We start from the raw sequence: 15,384 nt of genomic DNA on the forward strand, positions 1-15,384 counted from the left end.
ATCTGCGGCCGCAGAAACGCCTGTCTGCTCCCCTATCGAATCCCCTACCACTATTGCTCTCCCAATCTTCTTCGTTCCCCCCCTTGTACAGCTGAGCCACCCGTGGTGTCGCAGACTTGGTTCTGGCTGTACTCCCCAGAGGAACCATAGCCCTCACCAGTACTCGGAACCGAATACTGGTTGGAGAGTGAGATGCACTCGGGGGACACCTGCACTATCTGCCTGGTCCTCCTCTTCTGTCTGGTGGTCACCCATGCCCTCTCTGCCTGCGCACTCCTCCACGAAGCTCTCGGCTTCTTCAAAAAATTCAATCAGATTAGTAAACACAACCATCTTTCCCAGAAACTGTGTTGAGTGAAGTTATCCACTTTGTTTGAAAAAAATAGAAAAGCAGAATATTTTTTTAAATGGTGAGAGACTGGGAAATGTTGGTATTCAGGGGGACCTGGGTGTCCTTGTGCACGAATCACAGAGTTAAGATGCAGGTACAGCAAGCAATTAGGAAAGCAAATGGTATGTTAGCCTTTATTACAAAGCAATTCGAGTATAAGGATAAAGAAGTCTTGCTGCAATTATATAGGGCCTTGGTGAGACCACACCTGAAGTACTATGCACAGTTTTGGTCTCCTTACGAAGGTTCACTAGACTGATTCCTGGGATGAGGGGATTGTCCTATGAGGAGAGATTGTGTAGACTAGGCCTATATTCCCTAGAGTTTAGAAGAATGAGCGGTGATCGCATTGAAACATATAAAATTCTTAAGGGGCTTGACAGGGTAGATGCAGGGAGGATGTTTCCCCTGGCTGGGGAGTCTAGAACCAGGGGTCGCAGTCTCAGAATAAGGGGTCGGCCATTTTGGACTGAGCTGAGTAGAAATTTCTTCACTGAGGGTTGTGAATCTTTGGAATTCTCTACCCCAGAGAGCTGTGGATGCTCGGTTGTTGCGATTATTCAAGACAGAGATCGATAGGTTTTTGGATACTAAGGGAGTCGAGAGATATGGGGATAGTGCAGGAAGATGGAGTTGAGGTAGAAGATCAGCCATGAGCTTATTAAATGATGGAGCAGGCTCAAAGGGCCGAATGGCCTACTCTTCCTATTTCCTGTGTTCTTATGAGTGTCCCTGATGACTCCTTCTCTATCTAGGTGATCATAGACAGCATCTCTTGTGATCCTGTTTCTGAAGTCAAACTAATGGGTCTATAGTTCCATGGTTCTGCCTTTTCGCCCTTTTATAAAATTTGAACTACATTAGCATGTTTCCAATCTGAGGCAACGGACCTCAAACTGTTAAAGATACGGGCAAGGGGATCACAAAGCACACATCCCATCTATTTTTAAGGACTATTGGGTGGATGTCATCTGGGCCAGCAGCTTGATCAGATTTGAGGTTCTTTATTCTGTCTAAGGTGGTATCTTCAACTATTTTAATTTTTACAATCTTACTGTTAACAGTACAACTTTTTGCTGACTGTGGAGCATCATCATCATGAGGAAAGACTGATGCGAAGTAATCATTTAGTACCTCTGCCATACCCTGGGAGTCCACTCGTGTCTGTCCCAAAGAATCTTTCCTATACAGTCTTTAACAGTCCTCTGACTCCTAATGTATCTTAAAAAAAGCTATTGTCATTTCTACTGCAATTATCCACGATTCTCTTCTCCAATGACCTTTTAGCTGCTCTAATGGCAACTTTTGTTTATCTTGATTGTGCACAGTACTTGTCTTTGTTTTCCTGTGAATTATATTCTTTTAATCTATGAAAACATTTTTGTTTACGTCTAATTTTAGTGCTCTTCATTGTCAAGGGGAGCGTCATTTAGGGAAACAGCCCCGTAAAAATTTAGCTGCTTTTATATTACTCGTGTCCCATCGACCCCTGATGTGTAAATCTCTAGCATCGGCAATTGAGACAGATGGCATGGAGGACCCATAGTTTTTCTTGCTGCCACTAGTCTTGCCAGTCCTAGTAATAGCACTATTCTGACAGCAGTGTAATTCCCAGCAGTAACATCAACCACTAGAATTTTGTGCTGGTGTCATGATGTGGTTTTTTTTTGTTGGCTCAACTGCTGCCCTGGACTTTGAATAACTTGGGTCACCGTCACTCTCTCTTTTACCTGAGTGCGCTATGTTTGTATGACTTGGCTTTTGAGGTAAAAGAGCTTTAAAGCAATTGTCCACCTGGCCTTTTTATGCCACAATTTTGTTCTCTTTTGGAATAATCTATAAAAGCGTCATCCAGTGCATTGCCTTTATCTATTTTGTTGTTCAAAAGAATTCTATAACATTAGTCAAGAATAACCTGCCTTTTAGAAATTTGTGCTTCAAGGTCCTGATTAACTCATTTCTTCAAGTGCTAGTAATTTCACCTCATATATAGGTTCTAATCATTTACTCTCAATTGAAGCAAAGCTAACTGGCGTTTAAGTTCATGTCTTATTATCCCTGTCTACTTTTCTTGGAGTGTAGTCATATTTGCCAGTCTTTTAGCATAATTTGCATTTCACAGAATTGTACAAAATTATAGTCTCTGTCTACTACTTCTTCCTTAGCATTTCTCAGTAACTTCTGATGTACACTATTAGGTTCAGGTGATTTGTCTACATTAAGTTTTAGCAACTTCTTGGTACTATTTCTTTTTCTCCAGTAACAGTTCTACACCCACCTCTGGTGGTTCTACAATCTCCGTATCCAAGTGAAGCTTGCTCTGAAGCAAAGTACTTATTTAATATCTCTAGCATTTTCTTATCTTCAGCCATAAACATGCTTCCTTACAGTAAGCTGTAAAAAGTAAAATTTAGTTGAAGATTTTGATTTTAACATAGAATTTGGAAAGAGTGGGAATTTGGAGAAGAGGGGGAAGGAGTTGTTGCTTTTGCCTACACTACTTTGTGTTACAGGTAGATATTTAATTTCAGTACCCTTAACTTAATCTAGATCAAGGAAGTAGTCAAGAAACTACACTATAAACTAAGTTACCTAATTACAAATTTAATTAAATAAAACAAGGTCATATAGGGATGGCAGTGCAGATGGTGTGCCACAACTACAGCATGTGGGAGTTTGTGGAGAGCAGTGTGATCCCGAACAACCACGTTTGCAGTAAGTGCCTGCATCTTAAGGAACTTCAGCTCAGAGTTTTTGAGCTGGAGTCTGAGGTGCAGACATTGCAGGGCATCAGGGATGGGGAGAGTTACCTGGACACTTTGATCTAGGAGGCAGTCACACCCCTTAGGTTAGGTAGTGGTACAGGTCTGGTTAGTGGTCAGGGGCAGGAGGGTGTGACAGCAACTCAGGCAGGTAAGGGGACCCTAGGTGCAGTGCTAGAGGAGCCTCAGCTTTTGTCCTTGTCCTTGTCCAACAGGTGTGAGGTTCTTGCTGCCTGTGTGGATGAGGGAAAAGCCTGCAGAATGGATGAGCAGGCTGACCATGGCACCGTGGTGCAGGAGGCCATTCAAGTGGGGTGGGGGGGGGGGTGAAAAGGAATGTAGTTGTAGTAGGGGACAATATAGTCAGAGGGATAGATACTGTTCTCTGCAGCTGCAACCAAGAGTTCCGAAGGTTGTGTTGCCTGCCTGGTGTCATGGTTAAAGACGACATCTCATGGCTGGAGAAGAACTTGGAGTGGGAGGGGGAGGATCCAGTTGTCGTGGTCCGCGTAAAAACCAACGACATAAGTAGATCTAGGAATGAGGTTCTGCTGAGGGAGTTTGAGGAGCTAGGATCCAAATTAAAAAGCAGAACCTCAAAGGTCATAATCTCTGGATTGTTACCTGAGCCACGTGCAAATTGGCATAGGGACAAACAGATTAGAGGTTTAAATGTATGGCTCAAAGAGTGGTGTGGGAGGAAGGGGTTTCAGATCATGGGGCACTGGCACCAGTACTGGGGAAAGAGGGAGCTGTTCCGTTGGGACGGGCTCCACTTAAACTGGGCTGGGACCAGTGTCCTGGCGAACCGAATAACTAGGGCAGTAGATAGGGCTTTAAACAAATGAAGGGGGCGGCGGAAAGATTCAGGAAAGCAGCGAGAGAAATGTTAAGACTCTAGAGCAGCGCAGAGTAGAGTTTTGGGTAAAAATAAGCGAGTGGGTCAGGAAGGGACAGAGAGAGTGACAAATGTAATAAGGCATCAGTGACTAAGGTGACATCAGGGAAAAAGAGAAATAAGTCAAAGCTAAAGAAACTATATCTGAATGCACGAAGCATTCGCAACAAAATAGATGAATTAATAGCGCAGATAGAAATTAACAGGTTTGAACAAATAGCCATAACGGAGACGTGGTTGCAAAGTGGCCAAGGTTCATAACTAAATATTCCAGGATACTTCACTTTTAGAAGGGATAGGCAAAATGGAAAAGGAGGAGGGGTAGCCCTGATAAAGGATGGGTAAAGACAGTAGAGAGAAAGGATCTTAGCTCTGAAAATCAAGAAGTAGAATCAGTTTGGGTGGAGCTAAGAAACAGCATGGGGCAGAAAACATTGGTGGGAGTTGTTTATGGGCCCCCAAACAGTAGTTGTAATGCAGGGTAGAGTATAAATCAGGAAATTAGAGGTGCATGTAACAAGGGTAATACTGTAATCATGGGGGACTTTAATCTACATATAGAATGGGCAAACCAAATTTGCAGTAATAGTGTGGACGATGAATTCATGGCATGTATGCAAGATAGTTTTCTAGATCAGTATGTTGAGGAACCAGTTAAGGAACAGGCTAATTTAGATCTAGTATTGTGCAACGAGAAAGGGTTAATTAATAACATTGTAGTAAAGGGGTCTTTAGGGAAGAGTGACCATAATATGATTAGAATTTTATATTGAGTTTTATATTGAGTTTGAAAGTGACTTGGTTAAATCCGAAACTAGGGTCTTAAATCTAAACAAAGCAAACTACATAGGTATGAGGGGTGAGTTGGCTAAGGTAGATTGGGAAGGTATGACCGTGGACGACCAATGGCTAGCATTTAAAGAATTAATACATCATTTACAACAAATATACATTCCTGTAAGGCACAAAAACCCCACAGGAAAAGTGGGCCAACTGTGGCTAACAAGAGAAGTTAAAGATAGTATTAGATCAAAGACTTATAATGTTGCCAAAAAGAGTAGTAAGCCTGAGAATTGGAAGGATTTTAGAATTCAGCAAAGGAGGATGAAGAAATTGATAAAGAAAGGGAAAACAGAATGAGAGTAAACTAGCGAGAGACATAAAAACAGATTGTAAAAGCTTCTATAGGTATGCAAAAAGGAAAAGATTAGTGAGTAAATGTGGGTCCCTTACAGGCTGAGACCGGAGAAATTATAATGGGGAATAAGAAAATGGCAGAGAAATTAAACAAATACTTTGTCTGTCTTCACAGAAGAAGACGCAAAAAACTTCCCGGAAATAGTGGAGAACCAAGGCTCCAGCGAGAATGAGGAACTGAAAGAAATTAGTGTTAGTAAAAAAGTAGTACTGGAGAAATTAATGGGACTGAAAGCCGATAAATCCCCTGGACCTGATGGCCTACATCCTTGGGTTTTGAAAGAGTTGGCTATAGAGATAGTGGATGCATTGGTTGTCATTTTCCAAAATCCCATAGATTCTAGAACGGTTTCCGTGGATTGGAAGGTAGCAAATGTAACCCCACTATTTAAGAAAGGAGGGAGAGAGAAAACAGGGAACTACAGACCAGTTAGCCAGACATCAGTAGTAGGGAAAATGCTAGAATCTATTATTAAGGATGTGGTAACAGGGCACTTAGAAAATAATAGGATTAGGCAGAGTCAACACGGATTTATGAAAGGGAAATCGTGTTTGACAAATCTGCTAGAATTTTTTGAGGTTGTAACTAGCAGAATGGATAAGGAGGAACCAGTGGATGTAGTGTATTTGGATTTTCAGAAGGCATTCGATAAGGTGCCCCACAAGCGGTTATTAAACAAAATTAGGGCTCGTGGGATTGGGGGTAATATACTAGCATGGATTGAGGATTGGTTAATGGACAGAAAACAGAGTGTAGTAATAAACGGGTCATTTTCGGGTTGGCAGGCTGTAACTAGTGGGGTACCGCAAGGATCACTGTTTGGGCCTCAGCTATTCACAATCTATATCAATGATTTGGATGAGGGGACCAAATGTAATATATCCAAGTTTGCTGATGATACAAAGCTGGGTGGGAATGTAAGTTGTGAGGAGGATGCCTGGAGGCTTCAAGGGGATATAGACAGGCTAAGTGAGTGGGCACGAACATGGCAAATGGAATATAATGTGGAGAAATGTGAAGTTGTCCACTTTGGTAGGAAAAATAGAAAAGCAGAATATTTTTTAAATGGTGAGATTGGGAAATGTTGGTGTTCAGAGGGACGTGGGTGTCCTTGTACACTAATCACTGAAAGTTAACATGCAGGTACAACAAGCAATTGGGAAAGCAAATGGTATGTTGGCCTTTATTACAAGAGGATTTGAGTATAAGAGTAACGACGTCTTGCTGCAATTATATAGGGCCCTGGTGAGATCACACCTGGAGTATTGGGTACAGTTTTGGTCTCCTTACCTAAGGAAGGATATACTTGCCATAGAGGGAGTGCAACGAAGGTTCACCAAACTGGTTCCTGGGATGGGGGGATTGTCCTATGAGGAGAGATTGAGTAGACTAGGCCTATATTCTCTAGAGTTTCGAAGAATGAGAGGTGATCTCATTGAAACATACAAAATTCTTACAGGGCTTGACAGGGTAGATGCAGGGAGGATATTTCCCCTGTCTGGGGAGTCTAGAGCCAGGGGTCACAGTCTCTGAATAAGGGGTCGGCCATTTAGGACTAAGATGAGGAGAAATTTCTTCACTCAGAGGGTGGTGAATCTTTGGAATTCTCTACCCCAGATGGCTGTGGAGGCTCAGTCGTTGAGTATATTCAAGACAGAGATCGAGGTTTTTGAATATTAAGGGAATCGAGGGATATGGGGATAGTTCAGGAAAGTGGAGATGAGGTAGAACATCAGCCATGATCTTATTGAATAGCGGAGTAGGCTCGTAGGGCAAAATGGCCTGCTCCTGCTTCTATTTCTTATGTTCCTTCATCTTAGGTGCTATTGAAAGCTTTTTAGGATGGGGAAGTTTTGTGTCCGGACCACTGTTTTATCACTCAAGCATCACCATTAAAACAGACTATCGTGGGGTAGAGTTTCTGCAAATTGAGTTTCCACGATCTATTGGGCTAATTTTTTTTTTTAAGTTGTGCTAGAAACCAGCACAGCCCATAAAACTGGGCACGCCCCCAGGATTAATTCATCATCATTGGGAATTTCCGCTAATTGCGTTCGTTTACAGGCCGTCGAGAAGGCTCTTAAAAATAAACTGGTTCTTTTGGGCGCAAGGACACTAATAAGCACGCTTTAAAAGCTTTTGAATTTTTTTATTTTATTTGCTAAGTAGCTGACTACTGTACACCAATCTAACTAGCAAATAGTTATGTATTTAAAAAAAATAATTTTCAGGCATTTAAAAGTGGGTTATTCACAGGTGGACTCGACACTGATTAAAATGCGTTTTTGTGATCAACCCATTTTCAGCTGTATTACTCAAGTTACCACTTTTAAATATATCGAGGAATATTTTGTTAAAGCAAAATATAATTTTTTTTAAATTAAGTTTTAAAATGCTGTCTGATTGCACTGGTTCATGACAGATTTTGCATTTGGTGATATGCAAATGAGTTTGAGCAGAAACTCAAGGAAAAACACATTTCGGATCGCCGATTGCACCCAAAGCGGTAACTCTACCCCAGTGTCTGTAGGTTAATTCATATCTCTGTCACAAAAATAATTTTATTTGTATATGAAACAGGTATGTATTTTTTTATAATTGGTAAATCAGTTATTAAGGAGGATATCTGACACATTCAGCAGTTGGTAAAGTTATATTTGAACTTGCCTTTTCTGCTGGCCTCCTAAAATAAATTACAGCTTTTTAAGTTTATAATTTTCCTGATTTTTAGGCCAGAACTACTTGAACAACTCTGGAAAGCAAGAGATGACAGGAAGAAATTACGCAAGACACTGCGTGAGTTTGAAGAGGAGTTCTATCAAAAAAACGGAAGGTTTGTTCACCTTAGTCTTTAATGATTTAATCATCAGAACATCGATTGAGAAAAGGTCATTTTGCTCGTCAGTAACTGCTTCCACATACAACGCACCCCATCTTATACTCTGTGCCATTCATTTGAATTCCTGAAAGGAAAGTTCTGATCAGCCCTCTACAGACAACATAGTCTCCCATTCCTTCCCCTGCTCAAGCAACAGAGAACTATCATGTCGCACGGAATTATTTAGTTATCACAGTATATACCTATGTCTGTCCCGCTCTTGCACCAATCGCTGGCCTCCCCCGCTCTCGCACCCCGTGCCGGCCTCACCCGCTCTCGCACCCCGCGCCGGCCGGCCTCCCCCGCTCTCGCGCCCCGCGCCGGCCGGCCTCCCCCGCTCTCGCGCCCCGCCCCCGCTCTCGCGCCCCGCACCGGCCTCCCCCGCTCTCGCGCCCCGCGCCGGCCTCCCCCGCTCTCGCGCCCCGCGCCGGCCTCTCGCGCCCCGCGCCGGCCTCCCCCGCTCTCGCGCCGGCCTCCCCCGCTCTCGCGCCCCGCGCCGGCCTCCCCCGCTCTCGCGCCCCGCGCCGGCCTCCCCCGCTCTCGCGCCCCGCGCCGGCCTCCCCCGCTCTCGCGCCCCGCGCCGGCCTCCCCCGCTCTCGCGCCCCGCGCCGGCCTCCCCCGCTCTCGCGCCCCGCGCCGGCCTCCCCCGATCTCGCACTCTGCGTTGGCCTCCCCCGCGTTTGCTCGGCACGGCCGCCCCTCTCCCTGCTTCTTTGTAAGACTAGTTAGATGATGCTAGTACATTCAAAATGGACCACTTGAAAATGGTACTTTTCAGAACTTAATTGCATATTTTTTTATGTATGAAGTCAGCACTTTGGAGAATCATGCTCCAGCCCCTTCAATACAGGTTGTACTTGGAATTAAAAGTCTCCTTTTGCCATCTCAAAAAATGGGACTTATGATTGTTATTCTGAGTATCTCTGCAGTGTCAGTAGCCAATCAAAAACCCTAGGTTTTTAATCTGAACATTTTTTCCGAATAATTCCATGAAGTAGGGACCAAAACCGTTTTAGAAAGCTCCTACAGAAAATGATTACTACAGGAACCTGTTGTTGTCAGCAACATGATGAGCATTCCAGAGAGGATTGTAGTACCATCATGATTTTGGATAAGATGGATGGTCTGTGTGCTGTTTTAGCACCAACATCAGTGTCCAATTGGTCTCCGACATATACTGATCACCATATTAAATGACCACCTAGCATATTAATTTGCAAAATAACAACAGAAAATGCTGGAAAAACTCAGCAGGTCAGGCAACATCCGTGGAGAGAAATTTGAGTTGACGTTTCGGGTTGGACCCTTCTTCAAAACTGGAAAGAAAAGAAACTAGATCGGAGGCAGGGCTGCGATCGGATAAAAGAAACAAAAGAAGTAAAAGAGATTAGAAGCTAGACGAGATAGTAATAGGCTGGGATTAGGTGTAAAGTGTACTGGCAGGGCAAAAGATAGCTGCCAGGTGTGAGAGAGAAACAAAAGGAAAGGGGGGGGGGGGGAAAGGAGTGGAACAATTACAAGAGAAAATGAAATGGGGGCCGAGCTTATGATCTGAAATTGTTGAACTCGATATTGAGTCCGGAAGGCTGCAGACTGCAGACACCAACGCCCCTCCGGAACCTTCTTCCCCTTCACTTTCCTCTGACCCCCCTTCTCCCAATCCCACCCCCTGCCGCGTTTTCACTATCCCCTCTGACCTTCCACTCTCTGACCCTGAACGATCAGTCCTCAGCAAAGGCCTGAGCTTCATCCCCTTACGCCCCCACCTCAATGAATTTCGAGCTCGGCACGATGTTGAGCTCTTTTTCCGCCGCCTTCGTCTCCGTGCCCACTTCACTGGCCAGGAGTCTTCCCCCCGCACAACTGACCCTTTCTCCCGCTTGCAGAATTCCCGTTCTACCTGGACCCCTCCCCCTGGCCTCTTACCCTCTCTAGATCTTTTCATCGCTAACTGCCGCCGTGACATCGGCCGTCTCCATTTCTCTGCTCCCCTCACTCACTCCAACCTACCTCCCTCTGAACTTGCAGCACTCCATTCTCTTAGATCCAACCCTGACATTGTCATTAAACCCGCTGACAAGGGTGGTGCTGTTGTTTGGCGTACTGACCTCTACCTAGCGGAAGCTGAACGCCAACTCTCCGACACTACCTCCACCTGGACCATGACCCCACTACCGAACATCAAACCACCGTTTCCAAGACTGTCACTGACCTCATCTCCTCTGGAGATCTTCCCCCTGCTGCCACCAACCTCATAGTTCCCCAACCCCGCACAGCCCGCTTCTACCTCCTTCCCAAGATCCACAAACAGGACTGCCCTGGTAGACCCATCGTTTCAGCCTGTTCTTGCCCTACAGAACTTATCTCTTCCTATCTTGACTCTATCTTTTCTCCCCTTGTCCAGTCACTTCCCACCTACATCCACGACTCTCCGGACGCCCTCCGCCACTTTTAACAGTTTCCAGTTTCCTGGCCCCAACCGCTTCCTTTTCACCATGGACGTACAATCCCTCTACACCTCCATCCCCCACCCGGATGGCCTGAGGGCGCTCCGCTTCTTCCTTGAACAGAGGCCCGACCAGTCCCCATCCACCACGACCCTCCTCCGCCTGGCTGAACTTGTTCTCACATTGAACAACTTCTCCTTTAACTCCACTCATTTCCTCCAAATCAAAGGTGTTGCCATGGGTACCCGCATGGGTCCTAGCTATGCCTGCCTTTTCGTGGGCTATGTGGAACAATCTTTGTTCCAGTCCTACTCGGGTCCCCTCCCTCACCTCTTTTTCCGATACATTGATGACTGTATCGGTGCCGTTTCCTGCTCTCGCCCCGAACTTGACAATTTCATTCACTTTGCCTCCAATTTCCACCCTTCCCTCACCTTCACATGGTCCATCTCGGACTCTTCCCTTCCCTTCCTCGACTTCTCCGTCTCCATCTCTGGGGATAGGTTATCGACCAATATTTACTACAAGCCCACTGACTCCCGCAGCTACCTGGACTACACTTCCTCCCACCCCGCTTCCTGTAAGGACTCTATTCCATTCTCCCAGTTTCTCCGCCTCCGCCGTATCTGCTCCGACGACGCCACCTTCCACACCAGTGCTTCAGACATGTCTTCCTTTTTCCGCAACCGAGGATTCCCCTCTACTGTGGTTGACACTGCCCTCGACCGTGTCAGTTCTATCTCCCGCACTTCTGCCCTCACCCCTGCCCCTCCCTCCCGGAACCACGATAGGGTTCCCCTTGTCCTCACCTTTCACCCCACCAGCCTCCACATTCAATGGATCATCCTCCGGCATTTCCGCTACCTCCAAAGTGATCCCACCACCAAACGTATCTTCCTCTCCCCTCCCCTTTCAGCATTCCGCAGGGACCGCCCCCTCCGAGACACCCTAGTCCACTCCTCTATCACCCCAAACAGCCCTTCCTCTTCACCTGGCACCTTCCCGTGCAAGCGGAGGAGATGTAACACCTGCCCCTATACCTCCCCCCTTCCCACTGTCCAGGGCCCCAAACACCCCTTCCAGGTGAAACAGCGATTTACTTGTACTTCTCGCAATCTAGTATACTGTATTCGCTGCTCACGATGCGGTCTCCTCTACATTGGGGAGACCAAACGCAGATTGAGTGACCGCTTTGCGGAACACCTCCGTTCAGTCCGTAAGGGTAACCCCGAGCTTCCGGTCGCCTGTCATTTTAATTCACCGCTCCATTCCCACTCGGACCTCACCGTCCTTGGCCTCTTGTATTGTTCCACGGAAGCTCAACGTAAACTCGAGGAACAGCACCTCATCTTCCGATTAGGCAGTCTGCAGCCTTCCGGACTCAATATCGAGTTCAACAATTTCAGATCATAAGCTCGGCCCCCATTTCATTTTCTCTTGTAATTGTTCCACTCCTTCCCCCCCCCCCCCCCTTTCCTTTTGTTTCTCTCTCACACCTGGCAGCTATCTTTTGCCCTGCCAGTACACTTTACACCTAATCCCAGCCTATTACTATCTCGTCTAGCTTCTAATCTCTTTTACTTCTTTTGTTTCTTTTATTCTTTTGTCCGATCGCAGCCCTGCCTCCGATCTAGTTTCTTTTCTTTCCAGTTTTGAAGAAGGGTCCAACCCGAAACGTCAACTCAAATTTCTCTCCACGGATGTTGCCTGACCACCTGAGTTTTTCCAGCATTTTCTGTTGTTATTTCGGATTTCCAACATCTGCAGTATTTTGCTATCACATTAATTTGCAACCTGCCTTAACTCTCTTGACTGTGCAGTATAAATTTAGACTAGTCATATAGATATACCTTTTAGTTTTTATACATAACAAACTTGTTTTTCATTACGCAGATTTTATAACTTCTTACACTAAGATAATTGTAGGCTAGTTCACTTTCTGTACACAAATTATTGTAAGTAAATAATTGATTAGAACTGGAAATTAAAATTGGCATAAATAGTTTTTCCCAAATTACAATTGAATGTCATTTGGTTGAATGTTCTAGGAATGTACAGAAAGAAGATCGTGCATCAATGATTGAAGACTACAGAGAATATAAGCGCATAAAAGCAAGGGTCAGGCTTTTGGAAGTTCTTATTAGCAAGCAAGATTCTGCAAAATCAATTTAAGTTGGTTTGATGTTGATCAGTACTATCGTTATCGTGAGCAATGTGTTGAACACTATCTTATGGAACTGGTGCTTACCTCTTTTGTAACATACCCTTGCCTAAAGTCAATTTGTGCACTTTACTCTGGTGCTTCTTGCATAGTAATGAGCAAAGGGTAAGGTTGTACCCCAAGATTGCAATGAATGGTAGATGGCTCCAGAGTAACAAGGACGACAGACTAAATCTGTACTGACTAATGGTTTGTCAGGTTGATGCATCTTGTTCTGAAATGGACAGTAGTAATATATTTACTATGGGTACTTAATGTTTTTTGAGTTATCTGTTGATGAAATATAGTATAGAATGCAAAGATTTATTTACTTGTCCATAATCCATCTTCTAGATTTCAAGACTGATTACAAAAAGTGGGATGATAATGTCTTTATTTTATTTTCATCTGTGCATCACATAGCTGGAAACACTGATTTGTTCATTTCAGCATCCAGTACCAAAATTTTCAGTTCGAACTTCAGTTTTCCAAAGCGTTTGTCATATAATTGCTACTCTGTTCAGAGCGGAAAGGTGGAGCAGTGATTTTCAGTAGAATTCCTCTTAAACCATCAGTCACCCATTTTGTGAAGTGGACAGAGTCTGAGCCAGAAAGTGGAGGTATTACACCTGTTACACTGTATATAATAGATTGAAGTTGTTTGTTACTGTAGTTTGCTGTCCACAGTGGTACAGAAAGCACTAATATACAGTAAATGTTTACTAAATTTACTAAGTGTATTAACATTTTGAGATTTTTTCTGCTAAGTGAAATATTTGGCAGAGTTTGATTTATGAATGTGTTTTAATGCAAAATACCTGCTTTCAGTATAACTTCTTATCTTGTGCCACTTTTTACTGCTGAAGACTGCTCATTTGCAGTATGAGGTGTTAGATTTATTGTGCAGTGATTGTGTTTTTTTTAAAGAAACGCTTTTGGAAACAATATGAAAACTGTTTTTGAATATCCTTGTCATTCAAAGAAATAAGATGGGTGTTGCTTTATAATACTATTTGTAACTGTGAGATCATTGCATGCACCTACTGTATATGTGTAATTTAAGCAGCTACCTTTAATTTTTTGCATGGTTTTAATAAGTAGTACTTGCAAAACCTCTGAATGTAAACAGCACAAGGACCCTGTATTGAAAGCAGAGATTTGTTAGGATTGAGTACATTGGTGCATCTTAATTAGAAATATGCATTGAAAGAGATAGAATGTGTACATTTTTGTACATGATTGGGTTTGTTTTTGTGTAACAAAACAATGCAGCAAAATTGTTAGGCACCGTAGTATGTTGACACTTCATTGTTCAAAATTACAATATTACTGCATTACAATATGAAGACTTTAATAAATGCATGGTCTCAGCACTTTCAGGTGTTTTCTTGTGTGCATATATAGCTGTATGGTGGTACATTTTATAGTAATGTATCATTTCTACACTTCTGTTTTAATCTGATTTTTTTTTAAACCTGTATTTATCTGTATATTTTGAAGTGTTGAAATTTTTAACCAATCTTATTCACTCTTGCATAGTGATAATAACTTGCTTGATCCACATATTGAAATTGCTTCAAAATTTAGAAAAAATCATAAGAGCAATAAAATTATAAATCTGAACTGTGGAATACATTCTGATACGTGTTAGGTGTTTGAAGCAGTTTTTTGCTTGGTATAAACAAATTTCATGTAATGTAACGATGCATGGCAAGAACTCCTTAATGTGCCATCATTTTTGCCAACCTGGAACGTTAAAGAAAGTGGTTTCACATTCTGGTGAACTGTAGGATTTACCACAGTGCATGTTACATGTAGATTATTTATTTTGGAAGTTTAATATATCAATTAGTTTTCCTAATATATTTGCTGTGTCATTTACTTTAATAAAGTGTTTCCCATATTCGTCTGGCATTTACTTGAATGAATTATTAGATAATGGACTCTCTCCATAGCAGTACATACAACATTCAACCACAGCACATATTAGCAAACTTTGTTCTAATAGTGTAACACTCAAATTGGTGTATTTGGGCTAGTGTGATATATATCACAGATTGGATATTATAATATTTAATGGCAACCAGGCAACATGAACTTTTTTTTACTGGAAATGTTTTCTGCATTTGTACAGTTCAATTTCCAAGCAACATACACATAACATTGTCAGTAACTATCATAAGTTTAAAAAATAAGCTGCTTGCTTTAACTTATTCCTGGCTGAAACTTGGTTCCTCACAGGTGAAGTGCCTTACTCTGTTTTGGAATTTGTTGGTTTTAGATCCTGGTACTGAGTTTATTTGCTGAACTGGAATCGATCTTCAGACCTGCATTCTTAGCTACACTCAGCTACTCAATGGACAGAATAACATTTTCCCAGTGTGCAGTTTTCTGTTCTGCAGTGCACTATGGGGAAAATGGGAATAGGGCGGGAAAGTGGAGGGATTTAGAAGTTCAGCCATGATATTGAATGGCAAAGCAGACTCGAGGGGCCGTAGGTCCTGCTCCTAATTCTTATGTTCTTAAACTAGAATGTCCAGCTGAGTGATCACTGAAGGAAGTAAGTGAATGGGAGATCAACCGGTTATGCAGCAGAGGCATGTCTGATGT

General features: G+C 43.3%; 1 protein-coding gene across 6 annotated transcripts in view; it reads left to right on the forward strand.

The window, feature by feature from the left end:
- The window catches only part of fam13b (family with sequence similarity 13 member B), a 220,561-nt gene extending 205,884 nt beyond the window's left edge, over positions 1-14,677 (forward strand). For all 6 annotated transcript variants that reach the window (XM_085995563.1, XM_085995566.1, XM_085995564.1 and 3 more), the window contains 2 exons: positions 7,981-8,082; positions 12,623-14,677. In XM_085995563.1, the coding sequence (XP_085851689.1) occupies positions 7,981-8,082; positions 12,623-12,746 (226 nt within the window). In that variant the 3' untranslated portion in view covers positions 12,747-14,677. The remainder of the gene's footprint in view (positions 1-7,980; positions 8,083-12,622) is intronic.
- The last annotated feature ends 707 nt before the right edge of the window (positions 14,678-15,384 follow it).

Source organism: Somniosus microcephalus, chromosome 8 (assembly GCF_052327205.1).
Source record: "Somniosus microcephalus isolate GS21.2 chromosome 8, FLI_Smic_1.0, whole genome shotgun sequence".
In the NCBI taxonomy this organism is placed as follows: Eukaryota; Metazoa; Chordata; class Chondrichthyes; order Squaliformes; family Somniosidae; genus Somniosus; species Somniosus microcephalus.